Genomic DNA, 21,958 nt, shown 5'->3' with positions numbered 1-21,958 from the left:
AAGATTGTTTTTAGCAACGAATGAAGCTGTCCAAGGTGGGAAATCGTGTTGCGCCGAAGCTCAAGGCAGCCTTGAGATTAAACTGGCCGTTAGGTAAGGGTCATGCCGCTTGTCTTTGATCCATTTGGGTCACATGTGACAGCCGTTGCCGAGAAACTCAACCTGCGATATAGTTACTGGCTTCACCACATGAACGAGGCTTGAATGGCGTCGCGCTAGAAGAATACCACTCAAATCTGCTTACTCTCATCATTTCGAGGACAGAATACGGATATGCATATGCCTTGCAGTGATATTTGATGCAGGTCAACTCATATACGAATAACTGCTATGGATCCATTACTGTGTATGTCGGTTAGTTAGTAGGCGAGGCCCCTGGCCAAGAAACACCATAATGAAACTCTGCCTTCTATTCACGCCCGCCTGCCCGCCCCCAACCCCTTGATCCATTTTCTCCATTTTTTGGGATTAAATAACAGACCGGACCGACGACGCCAACGAGAGTAGGGTACCTGTCGAGTGGAGTTCTCTCTGCAGCTGCTGGCAGCAGAATCATCTGCCACAGAACCCAGACGTAGATATCGGGATATATAATGTACATGATTCGTCTAAAACCTGTTCTCCCCCCCCAAGTGGCCCAGAGTTGAGCCTGTGGTATTACATCCTTGCGACGAGAAAGGGTGCTTGCTCTATGCCATGCGCGTCACTTCAAGGACGCTTCTCCTCATCCTTGGATTCCTTCTTCTCCTCCTCTTCAAAGATATCCAGATCATCCTCCTCTTCTCGCCTCTCCAGGTCATCCTCGAGCTCCTCTGCCTCGGTGATGTGTGCCCGAGAGGCAGCGTTGCCCTTCTCGGGGACCTCACCACCGCTCATCTGCCACTCCATCAGCTTGCTGAACGCGCTCTCCTTGTCCGCTGCGAGCTGATGATAGCTGCCGATCTCAGCAACCTTGCCTTCGTTGTTGAGAACGATGATCTGGTCAGATCGCTTGATGGTGGAGAGACGGTGAGCAATGGAGATGGTCGTGTTACGTCCGCGAAGGAGACCAGCCAGAGCCTCGTTGACCAGGGTCTCCGACTCGGCATCAAGGGCAGATGTAGCTTCATCGAGGATCAGGATATCGGGGTCCTTAAGGAGGGCTCGCGCAATAGCAATGCGCTGCTTCTGCCCCCCAGAGAGCTGGGAACCACGGGCACCAACCTGAGTCTCCAAGCCATCGGGCAGATCGCTAATAAAATTGCAGTTGGCTCGTCGAGCGGCGGAGATGATCTCGAGGCGGCTCGCCCGGGGTTTTCCGTAGGCAATGTTCTCGGCAATGGTACCAGAAAAGAGCACAGGCTCTTGTGAGACCATACCAATCCGTCTTCGCAGAGACTTGATATTCATCTTGGAAATATCTTGACCATTGATGGTGATGGATCCACCAGTAGGGTTGTAGAACCGGAGGAGGAGAGAGGCCACTGTTGACTTGCCTCCTCCTGATGGACCAACAACGCAGACGTTGCTGCCAGATGGAATCTCAAAGTTGATCCCGTTGAAGATCTTGACGGCCGGCCGTGTCGGATAAGCAAAAGAGACATCGGTAAACTTAATGGGACCCTGAGCTGACTTGACTTTAACACCAACGGTCTGGTGGATCCCAGGCTTACGATCCTGGAGCTCAAATAGTCGACTGGCCGCGCCAACTCCCTTCATGAGCTCCGAGTAGAAACCCGAGAGACCAAACAGACTGGAGCCTGCGAATGCCGTATACATCATGAATGAGGTCAAGTCTCCAATTGACATGGACCCGTTTCGTACAAAGCTGCCTCCCACGACCAGCATGGCCAAGATAGTCATGTTACCGGCCCAGCCAGTCGAAGCAAAGAAAGTAGCGGCGATCAGAGACTCCTTCTTGCCAAGGGCAAAGATCCTTCTGATTTGTCGGTTATATCGGCCGATTTCCTGAACCTCACCAACAAAAGCCTGGCTAGTCTTGACGTTGCCAAGACGCTCCTCGGCAATCTTGGTCAGTGTACCCAGGTTCTTCTGAATGGACCTGCTGACATTCCGGATGGCTCGACCATAGATGAAGGCTCCCACAGCGATAGGGGGAAACATGAGTAGCAAGAGACCAGTGAGCTTGGGGCTCGTCCAGACCATGATAGCAAAACCGGCACCTCCACTGAAAAGGGCTCGAAGACCGTCGCTCAGATTCTGAGTCACCGACTTGCCAACAATGACGGTATCGGAGCTCAGACGGGAGATGAGATCTCCAACTCGGTTCGCATCGAAGAATTCGGCATCCTGAACGTATGTACGTCGGTAAAGCTGGGATCGCAGTCTGGCGACAACACGTTCGCCGACAATACGGAGAAGAACCACTCGGCCAAAGTTAGCCATGGCACCCAGAGTCAGAATTGTACCAAGACCAAAGAAGAACTGGTTCATAGTCAACCCGAACAGGCGGATATCCTCAGCTTCGCCTTTGGTAGCAAGATCCAAGATTCGACCGACGGAAAAGGGAATAGACATGGTGACACTAGAAGAGATGACGAGGAAGACAAAGGCAATACCGAGCCATCGAAGCTCTGGGCGCGCGATCTTGATCAACCGCCAGATTTCGTCCAGGCCGGCTTTGGCATGCACCTTGCCTTCCTTGGACAACTTGGCGGACAGATTGACCTGCGCAGCCCGAGCAGCCTTCTCGCTCTTGGTAAATTCATGCTTCTCATGCTCCTCCGTCTGTTCTTGCTGAGCTTCTACCTCAACAGACTTTTTGACGCCCTCCTCGGCCTTGGTTTGGATCTCCCGTAGTAGACGGGGCGCCGTAGAGAATTGGCGCAAGGCATCAGCCACCGAACCATTCTGAAGAGGCCGAGTCTGCGCTTGCGTCTGGGAGAGCGGATTACGGAATTGGGTGTTGAGCGCCGATGATCGGAAGGCGGCGATAGAGAAGGGCGGCAGTGCGGTTTGGCGGGTGGAAGAGGCATGGAAGAACCTCGCCTGGAGCGGAGAAGCGTCGGACTTGTAGGGAGAAGCTGACCATGAACTCCGCGATGCAGCGAGAGACACTTGTAAGGGCAGCGGGGAGGTCTCGGCGACGCGTGGGAGCAGCACCCGGCGTGCTACTCCCGAAACCATGGTGACGGCGGGGGATTGTTCAGACGCCCACTCAGCGGAGCATGTTCAGAGGCCACGCTGTTTGCCAGGGCAAAGGGGCAGAGCAGAGCAGAGCAGGACCGAGCTAAGCCGTGAGGAATTCGTGTGTTGGAGGGACGTAAGAGTGGAAAAATCAAAGTTGAGGAGGTTGCGATGCCGTCATCGCCGCGGCATTTCTCAGCTTCCGATGTTGCGACGGACGAAGCAAACCTCTGTCTGCTAAGGCTCAAAATTTGAGTGGGCCCCTCTATCGCGCCGGTGGCGTCCCTCGGTCGGAGCTACGCGCTCAATGTTCCCGACCGATCCGACTGACCGAATGAACTCGGTTTCTGCCCGAACGTGAAGGGTATAACTCCGGCTGAAGGCGGCATTGACTGGATATTACATGTTTCAATTGTTCCGCTTTCGTCAATGGGTCTTTCAGTCCATTACAAGGCGAGCACTTTGTGCTTCAACTCAATTTCTGACCCAGGATACCCCACCACAAACTACTTTACAACGACCATACCTCCATAACCATGAACCACAACGGATCCAATCTTCCTCCATTTCTTGGAAAATAGGAAATTTGTCCTTGTCGGGATATTAAGAATACAGTAAATCTTGCCAAGAAACCCGTGTATTGCCCATTAGTGTCCTCCAACTGAGCTTCAAAAGGAACTTGGAGTCATAACGCTGGCTTCCCCTGAACTGATGCTGGATCATGACTTGGACTCCTCCTTGAGCATTTCAGCAACGTCAGCATCAATGCCGTCATCTCCTCCCAAATCCGGAAAGTCGTCACCATCGTCGACCCGACGCCGTTTGTTGGATCCATTGGTTGAGATTGGCAGCGACTGGTAGGATGGCGCTTCATCCTCAGCTGTAGTAGCTGCAGCAGGCGGGTTACCCTCCGGAGTCAATGCCTCAGGGGTAGGCGCGCCGAAGGGTTCCATAGGAGGGGGAGTAAGTGCTTCCATCTCCGGCCTGTCAGGCTCTGGTGGTGTGCCAGAACCCTCTCCCTCTCCTGAAGTACCGTTGCTGTCCGCCGGACCCAAGGCTCGCATGATGCCCACCTCCACCGCATGTTTCTTCTCCTCAATCTCCGTCTTTCGAGACGTCAACTGGGCCGCGGCAGTCTTGTCTTGTTCCAATGCAGCACGATTGGCACCAAGCAGCTTCTCCAAGCCAGAGATGAGGTCCTCTCGTGCCTTCACACACTCGGCAACTGCACTCTCGGCATTGGCAAGGGTCTTGAGGAGACCATTGAGACGAGCAGCGTAGACAGGGGCCGAAGGAACTGGGGTTGAAGAGTTGGTTTGCTTCTCGTACTCTTGGTCTGCTGAAGCGACCGTGGCCTTCAAGGGGATGCTCAGCTTGGTGACAGTTTGATGAGCAGTCACCAGTGGTGCAAACTCGGCTGGAACGAGAGCTGCACCACCACCACCACCGAAGGGAGAGCCCCCAAAACTGGATTTGGCTGTACCGCGAGCTTTGTCAAGCTCTATACCACATATTAGCACTTACTCTGCTGGGTTGTTTTCGTAGAACTGACCTTCAATACGGGCCTCAACAGCGGCCTGGATGGGCGATTCAAAAATTGTCCGGTCCTTCCAAACGTCCACCACACGCTTGAGTTTCGCTTGGAGCTCAGCGGGAGCACCCTTGTACGCGATAGACACAGCTTCCGCGATGATTGGAGCAAAGGCTATGATAAAGTCATCCTTATGTCGGATCTTGGACTGCTGGGCCACCTCTGTTGAATGGTTGTTAGCTGTTGTTGGAAACCTCATAATGACCCATGTCGGACATACCGTTCGCGAGGTAGATCAAGCTTAACCTCTTGGTGCTGGACGAGTCCTTGAGGCGTTGCAACCAGAGCTGGACTGTACGGTCTGCATGTCTCCTACAGACTTGCATTAGTCCATTGTTTCTCATCCAAGCCGTCAAGGCAAGCAGACATACCGATGAAACATGATCCATTGGGCAGCAGTAGCAATGCTGTCGTGGGTCTCAGTAAGCGATGAGAGCCGCGCCAACACAGAATCATCATTGTAAGCCATGTTGACTGCGCTAGTCCTCCTTGTAGCGAGAAATAGAAACAGATGAGGATGGAGAGAAGCGCAGCCTCAAGCGAATAAGATAGGTGGCGTAGGGTATCAATTTAAGAGCCAACTTGGAGTCGTTGCTGTGGTACCACTTGAATCGTCTACGACAGCTACTTGCAGGGAGATTGTTCAGAGCTCGCGCCAACCGACTCCCTCACGAAAACAGCACCAGTTGGAACGGGTTGCGCTGCGCTTGACCTGAGAATGTTTGCCGTATGACTGAAAGTGATGCGTGACTGAGTTGTGCGATGAAGTGAAGTTTTCTCTGGTAAAAACCAGGAGAGTTTATAGAACAGGAGCTTGGGCAAGTATCCAAATAAACATCCGCTAATGCGAAAATAGCTTCTATATGCATGGTTTCATGTGAGGATATGGTGTTATCGAATATTAGTGACCCACACGCTAAGCTTCTTCTGGAACAAGGCCACTCACCGCCCGGCAGATTCCACATCATCAGCTAGGATGGCCTATTTGGCAGGCGGTACCTGAATAGGAGGATCGCAACAACAACAGCAGTGAATCCCTGACGTCGTCGCTTCGCTCGTTACCATCTTACCTTCACCCTCCTGCAACTGCGCACATCTTCTTCGACAAAACAAAACCCTCGCGCATCGATAAAATGGCCGACCGATTCCCATCTCTCGAGGACTTTGATTCTGGGGGTGAGTCCATGACGATGGAGTATGAGAGAGCTGGGAGCTAATGTGAAATGATCAAGCGCAAACCGATATCAAGGACCCATCCGCCGATCCCTCGACTGATGACTTCCTCGCCCGCGAGAAGGCTCTTCTCGGAGATGATGCTGACCAGTTCGCGACCAACGATGACGCTGCTGCCTTTGTCGATACCGAAGGCGATCTCCTCGGTTCCGGCGGCAATGAGCAGTCAACATTCGAGTCTCAGTTCCCTGACTTGACTCAGCCTGATGCGGTGAGTTGCCCCTTCCAAAGAGGCCGTGGATGCAGATGCTGATACGTGTACGGATACAGGGTACTGGACTTGCGCCCGGCGGAACCGCCATCACCGGACCTTCTGTCAGCTACAACTCGGGATATCAGGCTTACGCTGAGGAAGAGGAGGAGCCTGAGGTTATCAAGGAGTGGCGCGAACGACGAGATGCCCAGATTGCGAAGCGTGTCGAACAATTTGCCGCCCAGCGAGAGGAGACCATCAAGGAGGCCCAGCAAAACATCGACGACTTTTATGACAACTATAACAACAAGAAGGAGAAGGGAATCGCCCAGACACGAAAGGAGGCCGAGGAGTTCCTGGCCAACCAGGAGGACACCGTTTCTGGCGGCACCAGCTGGGACCGTATCGCCAAGCTGGTGGATGTCAGCGGCAAGGGTACCAAGGGTGGTGCCTCTGGATCCGGCAAGGAGCGCTTCCGTGAGCTGCTCGTGAGCCTGCGCAAGGATGAGAAGGCGCCTGGCGCCACGGGCTACTAGAGTGAGCTCGCTTGTCTGTCAATCCCCCAATCTTTCAACGGACAGTTGCTGGTCGGTGCAGAGCACTAGACACCATCGTTGATATACGCCGGTTCCCGGCTTTTCCCGTGCTGTATTCTAGAATTTAGGAGTCCAGGTTTAATGGCAATCACGTGTGAATAGATGAACACGGTTCAGAGCACCAACAGAACACAGTGAAACGATGACAGCTCCGTGGGGATATCATATTGGGTCCATCTCCATCTATTGACACACTCTACTAGTCACATTGACCATCCATCGTCTCGCAAGCTATAGGACAAGTCGACCAAGCTCCATCCTTTAGAAGTAGGAGTTGTAGCCAAGGACCTTGCGGCCGGCACCGTAGACGCTGGCTGCATGTTGGTCAGCACCGGGGTTCCAAACTCCAACGCATGTCTCGGATTCAATGTAGGAAACTCACCGCCGAAGGTACCCCAGAGGAGGATGAGGTAGGGAGTGAGGAAGACGCGGCTGCGGGGGTTCTATCGGCTCGGTCAGCGGGAAGGTCGGCGAGAAGCGAGATGATCAATTCGGGTCGTACAATCTTCCACAGACGGGTGTGGTTCTTGTAGGCGTTCTGGTAGAATCGCTGGTGCTGAGGCACCTGGTTCTTAGCGTCGACGAGGCTGCGAGAATGTCAGTGACGGATTCTCGTATGATGTGATGTTCGGTGCCGTCCGGGCTCGGCAATGGCCATTGGGATCGAAGAAGGCGATTCTGGTCACCGCGAGAGTCGGCTAGGGATCAATTGCACGTACCCCATTTTGAAAGAGGTTGATTGAGAGGCGTGGGAGATTCCGATGGTTGGTATCGTGTGGGGTGGTTGAGTGGTGAACGGAGGATGTCGATGTTCGGTAGAAGAAATGAGGCCATAACCTGATTGGAGCCGGAAGCAGAGCATGACTCAGCATAGCTTTCAGCGTTCCCGTTGGTGGGCACGTGCTAGCGCGACCCATGCATCCATTCCCGCGAGCGAGGTCACTGATGCGCGAATCAAAAAAGTCTTGGAGCTCCGGGTTGAAGATTTGGATATTCATGCCGAATTCTTGACATTGCGAACTTCCATGCTTTTGCTGCTACGACCTTTGCATGACCCAATGCGGTGATGTGAATTCAACTGGAGCTGGTGAACCCGACTACCGGCTATGTATCGAATGCTGAAGCGCATTCAACGCTTCCCGGATGCACCGACACCAGCACGAATTTCGTCCGTCTCAAGCCCCCGGTCCTTGAGCATCGCCGTTCGACTCCGACCCCGGTGTCCGGCTCTCGTGCCCCCATTAGCGACACCAAGCTTGCCAGATTGCACCACATGCTCTTCGACTGCTGAGAATGCAACAAGCCAGAGGAAATGGAGGTCGATAACGTCTGGGTCGCTGAGAATACGCCATGAGGATGGAGCATTGGGGTCACGCGAGGCGAGAGTACCTACGCCTTTGGGTATACGGTTTCGTGGGAGCGGAAACTTGAATCTATCTGCGCACAACTCTGTGCTGGACGAGATTTCTGACTGGGAGCGTCGAATCGTAACAGCTCGCCACAGTCATGGAGATAAAGGCGTATGGGCGATGTTCAAGGAGCTGCGAAAGGCCGGAGAGGTGCACGTTATAACTGAACCTCGAGCAGAGTTTCTGCGTGACAATATTTTGAAAGCAGCGTTAACAAACGCAGATCGAATGGAGGAACTCGTCGCATTTGCTGAACAGCTTCGCGACGAATACGACTTCAATTGGCCTGAGCTGTACATGAAGGTGGTTCACTTTTATCTCAGTCAGAGCGACTATGACGCTGCATCTCGTTGGCACCTGAAGCTGATGCCAGGCTTTCGTCCTGACCTGGATAGCTTCGGTGCTCTCCTGACCAGCTTCGTCATTGATTTCTCTCCCGAGATTCAGAGAACCCTGACGAGGATGTATGTGTTCAGTCCATTCCGTGAGCTGTACGACTACGTTGTGCCGGCTCTCTTTGACTCGGGTCAATCTCATCCAGCTCGAGTCTGGAGGAAAAGGTTCATTCTTTTCAATGACCATCCAACCTCGTCAAAGTCGAAACCATTCCTCCACTTTGCTTCACGATACTTTCCCACAATTGGTCTTACTCAAGAGGAGCTGAAACTCCTCGGGCCAGATGGTAGCGATCAAGGCGCCCTGGCAGATTCGACATCCAAGGACTCCCAATCAGACCAACCCAAGGGCATATACAGCGACAAGTTCACAGCTCGATGGTTTGCAAGCTCCTGGACTTCTTCAGAGTTTGCGATCAATCTCATGCACAAGCTTGGCTTGCGGACCATTGGGCCACTCTCTCTGCAGTCTGTTGCCCTTCGAGAAGACGACGCTCGTGGCGTATTAGACCGCCTCACCCAGCTTCAGAAGCTGAGGATTGCCATTGCCCCCAAACTTTACTGCAAAGCCATCGTGTCCTTTGCTCAAGGAGGCAATGATGACTTGCTTAGGGATCTGTTACATTGTGACATTCACCCTGATGAATTCGACGACCCAGAAACACGGCAATTACTGCTTGCGGCCGCCGCTCGACAGCAGGACTGGGGGCGAGAGCGGCTTCTTCAAGAGGTGGAGGCTTTGGAGGTTTTCACGTCTCAGCAAAGATATTCTCATGCAAAACAGCTCAACAATCATCTCCGCGCAATGCTGGACAGGGAGGACCTCCACAAGGTGAGGTTGGTCCTTGATGAGATGGACACATCCCATGTTAGTCTGTGGCAAAAAAACTCGGCTGCGCTGCTACACCGAGTTTTCAAGGATATCTGGTACCACCCAAAGACCAGCAAACAAAAGTTTTACGGGCTCCAGGAAGATCCTCAACTTGACAGGGCCATCAACCTTGCCTTGCGGGTAGCCCGCCACGATGTCGCTATCCCTATCAGGTACTGGCAGATGCTCCTTTACAACCTGGGGCGTCTCGGCCGCTTCAGTGAGCTCGAGGAGCTGAGCTATGAGATCTGCGAACTATACAACCCCGAGTATGGAGGCCTGATCCCAGTTCACTGGAGAGACCTGCCCCCTAAACCGGGCGTAATACAAAACAAGGAATCTGAGAAGACGGAGCTGTTGCTAGACCCCTCAGTTGAAGAACCACAGAAAGGCAAACGAAGCCATTTCCCTGAAGAGTTTTGGAGAGCTGAGATGGGCCTCACAGAGGAAGAGTTCAAAGGCGACAAGTCCGAGCCGGACGAGAGCACTTATGACGGCTGGCAAAAACGGACCAGGAGGGTCAGAAAAGTGTTTCGCATACCAGCTGATCTACCCTTTACACACAGACAGCACCCAGTGCAAAAGATATTTGACAACAGCCTCCAGCGAGCAATCCTGAGATGGGGTTTCGACAAGACGTTGGCTCAGGCACCGACGACACTGTCCCTCATGAAGGTCAAGCAAGCAGGGGCTCAAGACTTTGACCTGGCGTATGGAGTTCGCCTCCTGGCTCTGCTGCGCGACAGGGGCGTCTTCATTGACAAGCAGATTGTGCGGAGCGCCATCATCAAGCGCATTGCCGTGGCACATTTACCTGGACGAGCGAGAGCCAGGGCGAGGGACAATCGGGAGCTATCACCCGAGAACATGAAGCGTCTCGTGGATGAGGCATGGGGCTCTGAGATTCTCCCTGGAGTTGCTCAGCTATCGAAAGAGATTGAGAACCAGAAGCCCAAGATGTGGAAGAACTATCCCAGGCTCTTCAAGAAGACCTATGATAAAGATGGAGGTGATGACGATGAGGAGATATGAAAGGCCAATTAGCCCACACTCTTGGCCATGAAACGCATAATGAAAGCTGAATCTAGCCATTGTAATATATTAGACAAAAAAACCGTGACTCCAAGTACATCAGCGACATGACCCTCATGACCTGCTTTACATTGTATTGGTACATCCGTGTAGTAAAAGCTGCCTCCTTGAGCACCCCAGATCGCTATAATAGCAGAGCGTCGGATGGCAGCGGGTATCCCTGACATTGTCAATCACCAGACGCCTTCTAGCCGTGCTTCTTGGGCTTGATCAGCAGCAGAATGAACATGCCAAAGATGATAAGAATTAGGAGAAGGATGATCTTTCGCTTGGTCGTCCTCCGCTGGTAGCCCGACGCGACCTTGAGTTCCGTCTCGGCAGCCTTGACATCGGTGTTCATACGCTCGACGTTGTAGTCGATGCGGTCGAGCATTGTGCCCTGGTCGATGACCATGGTTTGGAGATCGCGGAACAGGTCCGAGAGCTCAATGATACCCTGGGCGATGTCCTCGATCTCCCGCTCGCGCTGGGCGATGGCGGCATCATTAGAGTGAAGCACCCTTTGTTGAGTAGCTTGCTGGAGGGTAGTTTGCGAGAATGAGCGGTCGGCATCGGATTCTTGGAGTGAGGGATCGAGATAGCCCGGTTGGGGAGTGCTGGATCTTTCGCCGACAGGGCTGAGAGCACCGAGGCCACCCATGCCACGAAGCTCTGTGATACAGGGTTAGATAAAAACGAGCCAGAGTGCTGGTGTAACAAACTCTTTAAATATGCGCTTTGCTTCTTTCTGAAGTTGGCACTTGCTTCTTGAACTCTTGCGGCGAGCGAGATTTGGATATTCTTGGCCATCGTTTCCTCGGCCCTTGTAATGGTATTGGAGTGTTGAGACTCGCGCACCATCTGCTCAATCCGTTGGATACAGCGATGGCAATCATGGAAACCCTTGGTGATATCCTGCGTGAGCCTCTCTATCTGTGCCTCTTCCGCCCTCTTGGCGTCCTCATCGTTGAAGCCGGGTAGTACATGCTTCTGATGTAGCTTCTCGAGGTTCTGACCCTTGGTAGCGATATTGGCGAGCAAGTCTGTGATCTCATCGGAAACATCGGCCCAGCGAGGGGGGAGTAGGTCCATCTCAATCACGGCGTCGCCATCGTCTTCGAATGCGCCTGCCGAGAGAAGGCCGCGACGGTCATCGTTCGCATAACTGGTGGTGTATGAATCGGCAAGGGCGCTGCCGGCAGAAGCGCCGGGTCCATATGGTCTCCGCGGGGTGGGATGGTGCGCGTAAGACTGCCGGTAGGAGATGTATCTGATACCCAGGAGAATCAGCTTCCGCCCTGACAGCGAACAATGATGAGTTGACAATGGGAGCCCTCGTACAGGTTAGTGCGGTCTCGCCACATGGCGGACGCAGACGGGGATAGGAACGACCGTCAGAGTGAGCAAGAATGCGAGATTGGATCGGGCAGAGCGAGTTGCCAAGGGAGCGTCATGGGACGGTCAATGAAGGCGTCGTTGTCGTCATGAGCGAGGATCGCGAACCGAGTCGAATGCGGGTTGAGGCTGGTGGTATCTGTAGCTGGCTTTGGCTGGGAGCTGGACTGGAGCATTACGACACAGCATGGAGTCCCATTCGACAGGGGTTTCCGAGGAGTGTCCCTTTCCGTTCTGGGAGATGAGGTACGTACCGACCGACTGTCGCCTGGGCGGCTCACCTCAGACAGGAGCTTCCTTCCATGCAGTGACAGCTGAGGGAACTGCTGAAACGGAAACGAGAGGGAGCCGCACAGTGTTAGCAGCCTGGAGGCTCCGCACACGCCATCCCCTTCGGCAGTCCCCGCCGCTACGGCGCCTCATGTGCCCCTTTCATAGAGCTCCGGCCACTGAACAGGCTCCCTGGAAGCCCTCTCGAGGCCCCTGGGGCACCTCCATCAGAGCCCCCGGGCCGTGCAAAATACAGTGCATTCTCTTTCCCCTCTCCAGCCGTCCTGTACTTTTTGCCTTAGGTACCTATTATTTCCCCCTGACCTTGGACACTCCCCACGAAAGCTCCAAACCCGTGAAGCGAAAAGGTCCGACTTTCTTGGCTCGACAACCCCGCGACCTCAGAACTTGTCCAAGTCATCCTCCTTTCTCGTGCGATCGACACCCACACTTTTACTATCACGTCTTTTGTTATCACCTACGACCAACATGGTGAGTTGCGCTACCCATTCCGCCTGGCTGCGCGACGTAGTCGCCATCCATTGTTGTTTACCGCCTTGTCCCCTCTCCCCTTACTGCCGATGGGCATTGACCCCGCGGCGACTTGATGAGAGGGGCTCACGCTGATGGTTTTGTTGCCATGTTTTCAAGACCAGAGACTGACGCAAGTTGTCGTTGTAGGCCGACTCCCTCACCGAAGAGCAGGTCTCTGAGTTCAAGGAGGCCTTCTCCCTGTTCGTAAGTTACTCTCACTCTCTGTCGCTCCTCTGGGCGGCCATCTTCTGGCGAGGCTGTCGCTAACCTCTTGCGTAGGACAAGGATGGCGATGGTGAGTGATTCTCCCTCCTGCTCGCAAAGCCCCTCGTCGGTCTCAGCCCGATTCTTTTTCCGAATTACATGATGCATCGAACCTCTATGCGCACACTGCTCTTCAGTCGATGCGAATCGTTTCGAGACGGTAAACTAAACGTTTCGCTCTAGGCCAGATCACCACCAAGGAGCTGGGCACCGTCATGCGCTCCCTCGGCCAGAACCCCTCCGAGTCTGAGCTTCAGGACATGATCAACGAGGTCGACGCCGACAACAACGGCACCATCGACTTCCCTGGTGCGTAGAACTTGACAAGCCTGGGCCGACAAAACAAGACTGACGCTAGTGTCAAGAGTTCCTTACCATGATGGCGCGCAAGATGAAGGACACCGACTCTGAGGAGGAGATCCGCGAGGCTTTCAAGGTTGGTGTGATCATGCTTCGCTGAAGCCTTGACGTGCTAACTCACCGCCAGGTCTTCGACCGTGATAACAACGGCTTCATTTCTGCTGCTGAGCTCCGACACGTTATGACCTCTATCGGCGAGAAGCTTACCGACGACGAGGTTGACGAGATGATCCGGGAGGCTGACCAGGACGGTGATGGCCGAATCGACTGTGAGTCTCTTCCGTCACTGCTGATGACAAGTTGCCAGCGGAGCTTCCCAATACTGACCACGACTATAGACAACGAGTTTGTCCAGCTCATGATGCAAAAATAAACGACCTGCTTGATACCTGAACAACCGAATCCCCAGGCATGCCATTTGCATGCCGACGCTGGCAGCGAGTGCGCATGGTCCTAGGGAGCACGGGTACTCTTCTTTATTTAATAGCAAAACTGCAAGCGATTCGGAGGACATCTTCGATAGTTGGGCCAAAGTTGTGAGGAGTGACTAGCTTTCCGTGTTTACTCATGTCTCCACGGCTGTTGTTGTCCCATGGTTTTTTATCTACATGGCTCATGAATCATGACAACAGAGCAATTTTTCCACATGATCTTTGATCTTGATTCTTGGTGTGATTGTGTGTGTGTTGCCAGGTTGAAATTGTGACACGCTGACGGCTGACATGTGCAGCCAGCCTCATGTTGCAAGACTGTTGAGGCACTGGTGAGGGGCGGCGAGCGGTCAGAAAGGCCCTTTTCAGCATGCACTGAGGAGGATGTCTCTCAGCCCTACAGCCCAGCCCAGGCCTTCCCCGATAAGGGGCTCGGCAAATTGCCCGTATCGTCTGGGCCTAGACTTGAGTGCTTATCTTGATGTGGAATACGTCTCGACAACATCCTACGTGGCATTGAATGGCCAGTCACAGGGCGCTGTGTTGATGCTCCTGTTCAGGGGGCCAGATGAGCCCTTTGTCGAGAGGAATCTGGGGCGTCTAGTGGATGGCAGCTCGCAGCGCTCCTTGCTAAAGGGATTTGGCTAGACTCGGAGCAGGTAGCCGGGTCAGCTTACGAGGGACGCTATGCCCACACATGCTCCATGGATGCGAGTCCATGGTGCAAGGGAGGAGCTAGGATTGACCCCACAAGTACGAGTTGATCTCGTGAAGCAGGTTGTAATTACAAGGTATGCGATGGCGTTCGGTCGAAGTTGAAGTGATTGCCACTCCAGCTGGTTGGAGGTTAACAACGCGAGCTGAGAGGGAAGAGAAGAAGCATACAGCAGTAGTAGCGTATTCTAGCTGACAACCTGTCCTCCAAATCTGTTCTACACTGCGGCATGGGTGTTAATATTAGGATGGACGCCAAGCAAGGGCAGCATGAGCGAGTATTGATGAATGGCCCTGTCGTATTTTGAAGGCGGTGCATTCCATTGCACGTGTTAGACAGCTCGTCGCAATTTGTGTTCAATAGCCACCAGCCACAGACACTGGCACATCAGACATGGCCGGCGTTGGGCGAGAACAGGCCCGGCCTGCACTGCGAGGAGAAGAGGGAGCCTGGGCTGCCCTTCCCTTCCCTTTATACGAGCTCCGGCAGGAAAAGCCGCGAGGTTCAGCCGCTACCAACTTAAGCTGCCTAGGCTCGGTTCAAGTTAGATGAGGCTGATTCTGATTCCCGTCCCTTTGCTCCTAGTCGAGACAGACACATCGCGAAAAGCCAAAACTTTTCTGACAGCTGCAACGTCCCCGTACCCGTCCCCGCGCCTCGTCTTCTTCAGCCTTTTCCCGTCTTGGGCCTGCCATGTGAGGTCCTGAATTGCGCCTCCCTCTCTCTTGTTGACCCTGCGTCGCCTCTCGGGGGTTTGCCCGTGTAATTACTACAAAATGGTCGGCCCTCTGCGTCGTGGGCGCCTCTGGCTTGGTGTCGCGTGCGTCTGGATCCTGTGCTTTTGGTACCTGTCAAACTCGGGCTCCTTTACTCTATTCGGCGATGAAGATCCCCTCGAGGGCAAAGGTCCCAATGCCTGGACGCGACGGCCTGCAAAGTATCCCATCGCGACCGATAAGTTGGCCACATTACCCAAGGGCGACGCCAATGTCAAGATCCCTCAGATCCAAGCTGTCCCGCCCACAGAAAACGCCGTCGCCAAGGAGCTTCGACTGACCCGTCTGGCCGCTGTCAAGAAGAGCTTTGAGCACAGCTGGAGTGGCTACTCAAACTACGCGTGGATGCACGATGAAGTGACCCCTCTGACCGGCAAGTCAAAGGATCCCTTTGGTGGATGGGCTGCCACCCTGGTCGACTCTCTCGACACGCTATGGATCATGGACATGAAGGATGAGTTCACAAAGGCTGTCGCCGCAGCAGACGGAATTGACTTTACAAAGAGCTCGATGAATACCATCAACATCTTTGAGACTACCATTCGCTACCTGGGAGGTTTTCTCTCAGCCTATGAGCTCAGCGGCAGGACTCATGCCTCTCTCTTGAAGAAGGCCATCGAGGTTGGCAACCTGATTATGTGCGCCTTTGATACTCCCAACCACATGCCCGTCACTCGATGGGAGTGGAAGAAGTAAGTTTCCCCTGCTCATGAAGTTAGTTCATCTTCTCACACCTGATTTAGGGCTGCATATGGACAGCAGCAGTCAGCCTCGCGGGAAGCTCTCGTTTCGGAGCTTGGCTCTCTGAGCCTGGAACTCACCAAACTATCTCAGCTCACCAACGACATGAGATATTACGATGCGGTGAAGCGAATTGGTGACCAGTTTGAGTCTACGCAGCTCAACACCCGTCTTCCCGGCATGTGGCCCGTCGTCATTGACGCTTACACGCCTGCCTTCCATGCGGGCACCGACTTCACCCTGGGAGGCATGTCAGACTCACTGTACGAGTACCTGCCCAAGCTGTATCTACTCCTCAACGGCCAAGTTGACCAGCCGCGGCGACTATATGAGAGCTTCATTCCCGTCGCCATTAAGCATCTGTTCAGGAGGGCACTGACGCCTTGGGAGAAGCCTATCATCATCTCGGGTGACTACCAGGTTACAGATCTGCCTGGCGAACAGCCCAAGTATAGCTCAGTCCCCCGAGGCCAGCACCTGACCTGTTTTGCTGGAGGCATGGTGGCAATGGCTAGTCGTATCTTTAACCGCCCAGCCGATCTCGAGATTGCCACTCAGCTCACAGAAGGCTGCGTCTGGTCTTACCATGCTACGCAGACTGGACTTGGCCCAGAAATCTTCCACTTTATCCCATGCGGGAATGCCGATACACCAGCAACTAACGACTGTGTCTGGAGTGAGGAGCGATGGCTCAAGGCCGTCGAGGAGCAACATGCCTCTGAATTCAACCCCCCACCGATGAGAGCATCAGAGTGGAAGAAGCCTACCGTCGAGGATATCGTCAAGAAGCACAACATCCCCAAGGGAATGACGGGGGTGACTGACGGGCGATACATCCTCAGGCCAGAGGCGATCGAGTCCATCTTCATCATGTACCGAATTACCGGTGACTCGAGCTGGATGGACAAGGCGTGGACCATGTTCGAGACGATTGAGAAGGTCACGCGAACAGATATTGCGGCGTCGGCGGTGGACGATGTGACCAAGACGGAACCGGTCAAGATGGACAGCATGGAGAGTTTCTGGCTGGCCGAGACGCTCAAGTATTTCTACCTCATCTTTAGCGAGTTCGACGTAATCAGCCTGGACAAGTGGGTGCTGAACACGGAAGCGCACCCGCTGAGCCGCCAAGATGTACAGTAGGCAGCGAGGAGACATGAATACCAGGAGGAGGAGCATGCATGGAGATGGATGATGAGAGGCATTGGGTTTGAGGGAAGATGGAAACGGCCGAGATCCTATAACAGTAGGCTTGGCGTGTAATTTAGTCTTTCTTATTCTTGTCGAAATTATGCGGTCATGAGCCATGGCATTGATTCTATTTGAGCCCTTCTATTTGACCGTATGGCCCATTAGAGATGAGCATTTAATCCATCAATCCGTCTTGATACATTCATTAAGCTCATGGCGGATGACTAACAGAGGGACGTCGCCAAGGGGTTCAGGCTCGGGGGCAGTGGAGCCCGTGCCCGTGCCCCACGTTGAAAGGTGTCCGCCGCCGCAACGCAAGCAGAAGCACAGCACAGCAGCACACACCGTCACTGACCCGTGACGGCGCAATCTACCTTGCCCTCTTTTTAAACAGCTGCCTTGAGCCAACAGCAAGGCTGCAAATAACTACCTCGTCCGCCATCCTCTTGTCGTCCTGCTCAAGGCTTCATCTGGATATTTGCTTCCTGCTGGACCTGATTGAGCTTTTGGCCACCTCGAACCGCCCTCTCGACCCCTGGATAAGCATCGACAAGACGGCCCAACCGCTGGGTCGTTCTCCTCAAGATGAGTTCCTGTACGGCGCCGACGTCCCTGCTCTACGAGCCATCCCCCCGCGACTTGACCGGACAAGGACTTACTTTGTGTTTCTACCTGGCGCAGTGAAACAGTTCATTCGAAACGTGCGTGCGGCCAAGACTATTGCCGACGAGCGAGCTGTCATCCAGAAGGAGAGCGCTGCAATCCGCGCCAGCTTCAGAGAGGAGAGCCATGACCATAACATTCGGTGGGTGCTGTGTGCGGCCTGGAGGACTGCCGGCTAGCAATGCTATCCTGGAGCGTTGTAGTGCTGACTCTGGGATAGTCGGAACAATGTCGCAAAGCTGCTGTACCTCTTCACCCTCGGAGAGCGAACCCACTTTGGACAGATCGAATGTCTGAAGCTCCTGGCCTCGCCTCGATTCGCCGATAAGCGCCTAGGACACCTTGCTACTAGTTTGCTGTTGGATGAGAACCAGGAGGTTCTGACGCTTGTCACCAACTCGCTCAAGAAGTAGGCCCATGCCGTAACCCCTGATGTAGCCAACTGGCTGCTAACCTCTGGCCCAGCGACCTCGGACACTCCAATCAATATGTCGTCGGCCTCGCGCTCTGCACGCTGGGAAATATTGCGTCGATCGAGATGTCGAGAGATCTCTTCCCCGAAATCGAAAACCTCATTTCCACCTCCAACCCATACATTCGAAGAAAGGCTGCCCTCTGCGCCATGAGGATATGTCGCAAGGTGCCGGATCTGCAGGAGCACTTTCTCGAGAAGGCGACGCAGCTTCTGGCGGATAGGAACCACGGTGTCCTGCTCTGCGGACTGACCCTGGTGACCAGCCTTTGCGAGGCGGATGAGGAGGAGGGCGGAGAGGAAGGAATCGTTGAGAAGTTCAGATCCTTTGTCCCTGGACTCGTCAGGACTCTCAAGGGCCTCGCGACTTCAGGCTATGCACCCGAGCATGATGTTACTGGCATTACGGATCCCTTCCTGCAGGTCAAGATTCTACACCTCCTGAGGGTCCTGGCTGTGGGCGACGCCGAGACCAGCGAGCAGATCAACGATATCCTAGCACAGGTCGCCACCAACACGGAATCATCCAAGAACGTTGGCAACTCGATTCTCTACGAAGCGGTCCGAACCATCCTTGACATCGAGGCCGACTCTGGTCTGAGGGTACTGGGTGTCAACATCCTGGGCAAGTTCCTTACCAACCGCGACAACAACATCCGATACGTGGCCCTCAACACCCTGATCAAGGTGGTCGCCATCGAGCCCAATGCCGTGCAGAGGCACCGAAATACGATTCTAGAATGTTTGAGAGATCCCGATATCAGCATTCGACGCCGAGCCTTGGATCTGAGCTTCACCTTGATCAACGAGACCAACGTACGAGTTCTAATCCGGGAGCTATTGGCCTTCCTTGAGGTTGCCGATAATGAGTTTAAGCCGACCATGACTAGCCAGATTGGCATTGCTGCTGACAAGTTTGCGCCCAACAAGCGATGGCACTTTGACACAATGCTTCGTGTCTTGTCGCTGGCCGGCAACTACGTCAAGGAGCAGATCCTCTCGTCGTTTGTCCGCCTGGTCGCCACTACCCCTGAGCTCCAGACTTATGCGGTACAAAAACTATACATCAACCTCAAGAAGGACATTACCCAGGAGAGTCTGACACAGGCTGGCGCCTGGTGCATCGGCGAGTACGCGGATGTCCTCCTCAAGGGTGGACAGTATGAGGAGGAGGAGCTTGTTCAGGAGGTCAAGGAGCACGAGGTTGTCGACCTGTTCTCCCTGATCCTCAACAGCGCCTATGCCACGCAGGTCTCCACCGAGTACATTGTGACGGCACTCATGAAGTTGACGACCCGGTTCTCCGATGCCGCTCAGATTGAGAAGATTCGACGACTTCTGCAATATCACCAGACAAGTCTTGATGTTGAGATCCAGCAGCGAGTGGTTGAGTACAACAACCTCTTCAGTTTCGACCAGATCCGACGTGGTGTTCTCGAGAAGATGCCCATTCCCCAGATCAAGGAGGAGTCGCGAGTCCTTGGACCTGCGCCCACAAAGAAGAAGGCTGCCAACCGGAAATCACGAGTCATTAAGCCGACGGAACAGGATCTCCTTGATATCATGGACGCGCCAGCTGCCACGCCGTCCAACGCCCCCTCGACGACCAACACTGATCTGCTGGCTGACATTCTTGGCGGCACCACCTCTCCTCCTCCAAGCTCAACCTCACCACCTCCCCAGCAATCCAATGTTTCATCTATCATGGATCTATTCGGTTCTGCTCCTGGATCTTCTACCGCGTCTCCCGCCCCCCCTGCATCATCAAGCTTTGACCTCATGTCTGCTGCTTCCTCCTCGACCCCTCAGCCTCAGGCCCCGGCAGCGCCTGCTGGCATCCCCTGCTACGACAACAACGATCTCAACGTGACGTTCCAGATCCAGCGCAACGCCGAAGGCCTCATCCAGGCCACTGCCAAGTTCCGCAACACATCGGGCGCGGCTGGTCTGTCCAACGTGTCGCTGCAGGCTGCCGTTCCCAAATCCCAGAAGCTTCAGCTTCTGAGCATCTCTTCCTCGGACATTGGACCTGGAGCTGAAGCCACCCAGATGATGAGGGTGTCTGGAAGCAAGGGGGTAAGTTCTATACAGTTCCTATATCATGCTTTGAATATGCTAACAGTCTTTACAGCCTCTGCGACTCCGTCTGAGGATCGGATATACACACCCTGCTGCTGGACAGGTCATGGAGCAGGTTAACTGGACAGAGTCTGCTTAGAGTCTAAGCATGGAGCTGTCTGTATATGAGTTGACGGGCACTGGATGTCGACAAGGTAATGTGGCTCGGGGGGGCCATGACTTATAGGAGCTGGAGCTTTGGGGGGGAGATAGAATCTTAAAACGGACGGTAAAGCATCAATTCTTGTTCATTGCAACAAAATTTCAATAATTAAACTCGTTTGAAATGTCGAGCACTGTTGATATTAAAACACTAGCGTCTTTGGTGTTTCTTGCCTTACTCAGCTTAACTGACGATCGATTGGCTTTGGAGTCTAAGACTTGTGAACCCCACAGTGAGTGACACAAGACTGCATGCAGATCAACCGTTGTTGTTTGAACAGCTATCACTTGGGACAACCTCTACTTATGCTAATCAAGATCCCGCTGTCGTATAGACGCGTGCTTTCCTGGTATCAAAGTTCAACTATCCGTCCAGTCAAGCCCTTCGTGGTAGCCATGTCGACCAACCGGACTACTCACCTCGAGCGAACGGCCCAAGAGCCTCGCGATGAGGTTAGTATGCCCGTCACAATGGAGATTGGATGCTTACACGTGGTTGGCAGAGCCTTCTGCCTGTGAAGCTCAGCAAGATAGAGCAGGTCAATGAGGGAATCCGGTCGTTCCGTCTGCTGCTCCCTCGACCGGTCAAGGCACGTTAAAGTCAAACATTAGATACCCATGAAGAACCTCGCTGATGATGTGCAGTTCTCTGCCGGCCAATGGCTCGATACATACGTCCCCGGCCTCGACAAGCCAGGCGGCTTCACCATCACGTCCCGGCCATCAGACGCCTCCTCCGCAGACGAGCCATACTTTGACCTCGCCGTGCAGGCGTCCCCGGAGAACCCGCCCGCCGCATGGCTGTGGCAGCCGCCATCTGAAATCATAGGTTCGACGCTCCAAGTGAGAGTAGGAGGGAGCTATGTCTTCCCGCCGCAGGATGTGCCGATGGGTGGGATACGTCGTGTGGTGTTTGCTGCCGGGGGTGTTGGCATTAACCCGCTTGTTAGCATGATGGGACACATCGCTGATGGGGGATATGATGTTGATGTGAGGGTTCTGTATGCTAGCAAGGTGCCTAAAGGAGGACTCAAGGAGGTTATCTTCTTGGAGAGGATTGCGGGTTGGTTTGCTCATGGGAAGCTTAAGGGTGAGCTGAAGGCCTTTGCAACGGGAGGAGCAAACAAGGAGGTGGAGAACGCTAGGTTTGAGGTATTGACAAGACGGTTTGGTGTTGAAGATATTAGAGAGGCGGTGGGGGACAGAACGGACGAGGGGCTGGTGTATGTGTGTGGACCTCAGGGAATGACGGATGAGCTTGTTGAAGGCCTCACAGGAGAGGGAGGACTTGACAAGAGACGAGTCCTGGTTGAGAAGTGGTGGTAGATCTGAGATCCCAAAGGAGATAAAGTCGTTTACATCATGTAAAGGGTAACTCGAA

At 53.9% G+C, this 21,958-nt stretch overlaps 9 protein-coding genes across 9 annotated transcripts; 5 read left to right on the top strand and 4 right to left on the bottom strand.

Moving 5' to 3' along the window:
* Positions 1-708: 708 nt before the first annotated feature.
* LRP88_12035 (ATP-binding cassette permease mdr2) lies at positions 709-3,126 on the bottom strand (the record flags this gene model as incomplete). Its single annotated transcript, XM_083248443.1, has 1 exon — positions 709-3,126. The coding sequence occupies one exon, from the start codon at positions 3,124-3,126 to the stop codon at positions 709-711; it is 2,418 nt and encodes an 805-aa protein (XP_083095873.1).
* Positions 3,127-3,845: 719 nt separating this feature from the next.
* On the bottom strand, positions 3,846-5,186 carry LRP88_12034 (RNA polymerase II-binding domain-containing protein; the record flags this gene model as incomplete). The annotated part of the gene is made up of 4 exons (XM_083248442.1): positions 3,846-4,627; positions 4,679-4,879; positions 4,938-5,029; positions 5,089-5,186. The coding sequence occupies 4 exons, from the start codon at positions 5,184-5,186 to the stop codon at positions 3,846-3,848; spliced, it is 1,173 nt and encodes a 390-aa protein (XP_083095872.1).
* Positions 5,187-5,850: 664 nt separating this feature from the next.
* On the top strand, positions 5,851-6,679 carry LRP88_12033 (clathrin light chain CLC1; the record flags this gene model as incomplete). Its single annotated transcript, XM_083248441.1, has 3 exons — positions 5,851-5,893; positions 5,950-6,161; positions 6,221-6,679. 3 exons carry the CDS (start codon positions 5,851-5,853, stop codon positions 6,677-6,679), a joined length of 714 nt encoding a protein of 237 aa, XP_083095871.1.
* Positions 6,680-7,000: 321 nt separating this feature from the next.
* On the bottom strand, positions 7,001-7,463 carry LRP88_12032 (cytochrome c oxidase subunit 7; the record flags this gene model as incomplete). The annotated part of the gene is made up of 4 exons (XM_083248440.1): positions 7,001-7,053; positions 7,122-7,182; positions 7,242-7,326; positions 7,459-7,463. The coding sequence occupies 4 exons, from the start codon at positions 7,461-7,463 to the stop codon at positions 7,001-7,003; spliced, it is 204 nt and encodes a 67-aa protein (XP_083095870.1).
* A 913-nt stretch (positions 7,464-8,376) lies between these two features.
* On the top strand, positions 8,377-10,446 carry LRP88_12031 (uncharacterized protein; the record flags this gene model as incomplete). The annotated part of the gene is made up of 1 exon (XM_083248439.1): positions 8,377-10,446. One exon carries the CDS (start codon positions 8,377-8,379, stop codon positions 10,444-10,446), a length of 2,070 nt encoding a protein of 689 aa, XP_083095869.1.
* Positions 10,447-10,693: 247 nt separating this feature from the next.
* LRP88_12030 (t-SNARE syntaxin TLG2) lies at positions 10,694-11,849 on the bottom strand (the record flags this gene model as incomplete). Its single annotated transcript, XM_083248438.1, has 3 exons — positions 10,694-11,157; positions 11,208-11,755; positions 11,827-11,849. The coding sequence occupies 3 exons, from the start codon at positions 11,847-11,849 to the stop codon at positions 10,694-10,696; spliced, it is 1,035 nt and encodes a 344-aa protein (XP_083095868.1).
* Positions 11,850-12,639: 790 nt separating this feature from the next.
* Positions 12,640-13,681, top strand: LRP88_12029 (calmodulin; the record flags this gene model as incomplete). The annotated part of the gene is made up of 7 exons (XM_083248437.1): positions 12,640-12,642; positions 12,832-12,888; positions 12,964-12,979; positions 13,132-13,257; positions 13,314-13,384; positions 13,436-13,577; positions 13,647-13,681. The coding sequence occupies 7 exons, from the start codon at positions 12,640-12,642 to the stop codon at positions 13,679-13,681; spliced, it is 450 nt and encodes a 149-aa protein (XP_083095867.1).
* A 1,549-nt stretch (positions 13,682-15,230) lies between these two features.
* On the top strand, positions 15,231-20,515 carry LRP88_12028 (AP-1 complex subunit gamma domain-containing protein; the record flags this gene model as incomplete). Its single annotated transcript, XM_083248436.1, has 6 exons — positions 15,231-15,922; positions 15,974-17,110; positions 17,707-17,967; positions 18,046-18,234; positions 18,291-20,373; positions 20,429-20,515. 6 exons carry the CDS (start codon positions 15,231-15,233, stop codon positions 20,513-20,515), a joined length of 4,449 nt encoding a protein of 1,482 aa, XP_083095866.1.
* A 458-nt stretch (positions 20,516-20,973) lies between these two features.
* On the top strand, positions 20,974-21,903 carry LRP88_12027 (FAD-dependent oxidoreductase; the record flags this gene model as incomplete). Its single annotated transcript, XM_083248435.1, has 2 exons — positions 20,974-21,030; positions 21,190-21,903. 2 exons carry the CDS (start codon positions 20,974-20,976, stop codon positions 21,901-21,903), a joined length of 771 nt encoding a protein of 256 aa, XP_083095865.1.
* Between the last annotated feature and the right edge of the window lie 55 nt (positions 21,904-21,958).

The sequence above is a fragment of the Fusarium phalaenopsidis genome, assembly GCF_050370095.1.
Source record: "Fusarium phalaenopsidis strain FUZ10S chromosome Unknown contig_32316, whole genome shotgun sequence".
Taxonomy (NCBI): Eukaryota; Fungi; Ascomycota; class Sordariomycetes; order Hypocreales; family Nectriaceae; genus Fusarium; species Fusarium phalaenopsidis.
This window is presented reverse-complemented; position numbering and strand designations above follow the sequence as displayed.